Consider the following 2,500-nt stretch of genomic DNA (forward strand, 5'->3'; position numbering starts at 1 on the left):
AAAAAAAAAAAAAAAAAAAAAAAAACACATTTTGACTTAACCCTTTTATTTATTTAAAGGCTGAAATGTAAGGTTTACCTTTTTATGAATCTAATTCAAAGCTTTATTTGAACATGTTATTGAGGTTTAATCAATCAAGTTGACATTTCAGATTAAAAAGTAATTTTATTTGTTGTTTGTTGATTTTAATAAATTGGTGAAGTGATTAATGTCTTCAGCACAGTTTAACAACACTGTGATAATACTGATAACGGTGATAATTTTTTATTCACTATAATCGTGATAAGAATTTTTCATACCGTTACATCTCTAGTAAACAATTATTACTGCCTTCAGCAGCCATAATGTTGCCATTTGTAAATATTTTATAGTTACTGTCATTATAATAGATTTCTGAGCTTTATTCGCTTATATCATTAAGTAGTTCAGTGATGCTTTGCAAAGCTGATTTTAAAGCATTGCATACACCACAAAAAAAAAACAAAAAAAAACAGGTCAAAGCACATTTTCTGTCAATCCTCTGCACTCCCTGGTTCTTGAGAAGCACTATTTGAACTACAATATGTGTGCATGCACACCTCTGTGGGAGTAGTTTCTCACTGGACAGGTATCCAGGAGTGTGAACATCCTTGTTGTAGTCAGTGTATTTGGCCTGCACTGCGTAAGATGCCAGCAGCACTGCAGTCTCCGGGGGGCAGTAGATATCATCATTCAGGATCCCCTCTTTCACCTGAAGTAAACCAACAACAGAACAGTTTTAAAGCAAGAAATGCTTTAATGTTGGCTTGTAAGTAAACCCGGTGGTACAGTTCCTTCACTGACCACCAGATCGTGCAATATCACTTATGAAGGCCCAGAGTTCATTTCTATTCACTCCAAATTACATGCCGCTTCTAAGACCGCATCGTACATTTAACTTTACCTTAAGACATATCAGTCAGATCATGTAAATACATACAGACCTGAAGGAAGAAGAGTCTTTGAGTCGCCTCTTGAATCAGCTCCTCTGAAACATCCTCAGGGAAAAACTTTGCCCTGAATTTAAACAGCAAAGGACTCTCCTTACGGACGTCTTGTGCCGTAACCTAGACAACAAAGAACAAACTACAATCACTTTCAGTTTGACAGTCATTAATTCCACCTGCCTGTCAGCACTTATCATATGTTTCTTGAGCCCAACTAAACAGACCTCTCATTGCCTTCCCCTGCTGGGTACAATTAATGGGACAGAAGAAAACTGCTAGACAACTGGAAGACTGCAGGTTTCACTAGAAAGTGCTGCTAATCAGCGAAATCTTTCTGAAGAATGTGTTCTTTGTCAGCCAAAATAAAGAAAATATTAAAAAGTGTCATTATGAGAATTAAGCCATTTTAAATAAAAAATGGTAACTAAAATAAGCTGTTTTGAATACAATGTTCCTTTAAAAATGCTGGACACAAAATGCAATATCCTTAGTAGAATCTAAAACACTGAAAACTGTTTCAAATACATTATCCTCTAAAAACGTTTTTCATATCTCAGTTAGCCTATCATATATTATATTTTGCACACTCATGCAGATGCTGATGTGTAATTTGTTAATGTTGATTAACAAAGATTGAAAACAAATATCTTGACAAATACATAAAAATAAGTATCAGTTAAACCTTTTTCAAAAAACTAAATTTGCTAAATTTCACACATTTTCATAATTTTTAACATTATAAATCGCAATTAAATATTTCCTTTTACTGAAATGATCATAGGGAATTGAACGTGATGACATGAAATACTGAAAAAATATACACATGACAAAAAGTGTGATATGCTGTATGGAGTCACACACCTTTTTGTTGAGTTTAAGCCAGGTGGTAAAGCCCTTGGTATCCTGGTACTGCAGTCCAAAAAACCACACCTCCCTTAACCCAATGGTTTTCACCACCTATAAAACAGACACATATTAAACAGGCATATTACATAAAATAGCATTTTCACACTAACAATAATGCTCTTTTTTTGTAATACAGGAATCCGAAAAGGAAGTTGAAGTTCAAAAGTGTCCATATATTTAATATTCACAATGTAGTTGTGTTAATTTAATGCTAATTTTGATAAGCATTAATAAATTAATAAATAAAAATTATTGGGCTAACATTTCTTTTAAAATAATCATTGGACCTGTTCCATGCTTCTTAATGACAGATTTGTTATTCGAGTATGTGAATTAAACTTCAATAAAAACCAACAGTGCCTCCAAGAGGTTCAGCTATTTAATCACTGCCTCATGCATTTAGCTTTAAAGCAGGGGTGGAATGCTCAAGAGATGCTATGAATGTGACCACATGCACACAAGAAGACGCTTGCTATTCTAGGTCAAGAGGGTGTGTGAGACAGACAGCAATGGAAAATGTGAGGGATTGTCAAATGTTGGCTCACAACTGCACCAGTCAGACCATACTGCGTCTGAAAATTATGCAAGTTAAAAAGAGACAGAGAAAGAAAGAGAATGAAAGAGAGTGA

At 34.3% G+C, this 2,500-nt stretch overlaps 1 protein-coding gene across 2 annotated transcripts in view; it reads right to left on the reverse strand.

Moving 5' to 3' along the window:
* LOC122324749 (radixin-like) overlaps positions 1-2,500 on the reverse strand; it is a 22,708-nt gene that overhangs the window by 8,542 nt on the left and 11,666 nt on the right. The window contains exons 3-5 of one of the 2 annotated variants that reach the window (XM_043219395.1): positions 1,827-1,922; positions 963-1,085; positions 579-730 (exon numbers count right to left, since the gene is read on the reverse strand). The exons of the other annotated variant lie outside the window; for it this stretch is intronic. Of the exons in view, the coding sequence (XP_043075330.1) occupies positions 579-730; positions 963-1,085; positions 1,827-1,922 (371 nt within the window). The remainder of the gene's footprint in view (positions 1-578; positions 731-962; positions 1,086-1,826; positions 1,923-2,500) is intronic. 2 annotated transcript variants of the gene reach the window in all.

Source organism: Puntigrus tetrazona, chromosome 20 (assembly GCF_018831695.1).
Source record: "Puntigrus tetrazona isolate hp1 chromosome 20, ASM1883169v1, whole genome shotgun sequence".
NCBI lineage: Eukaryota > Metazoa > Chordata > Actinopteri > Cypriniformes > Cyprinidae > Puntigrus > Puntigrus tetrazona.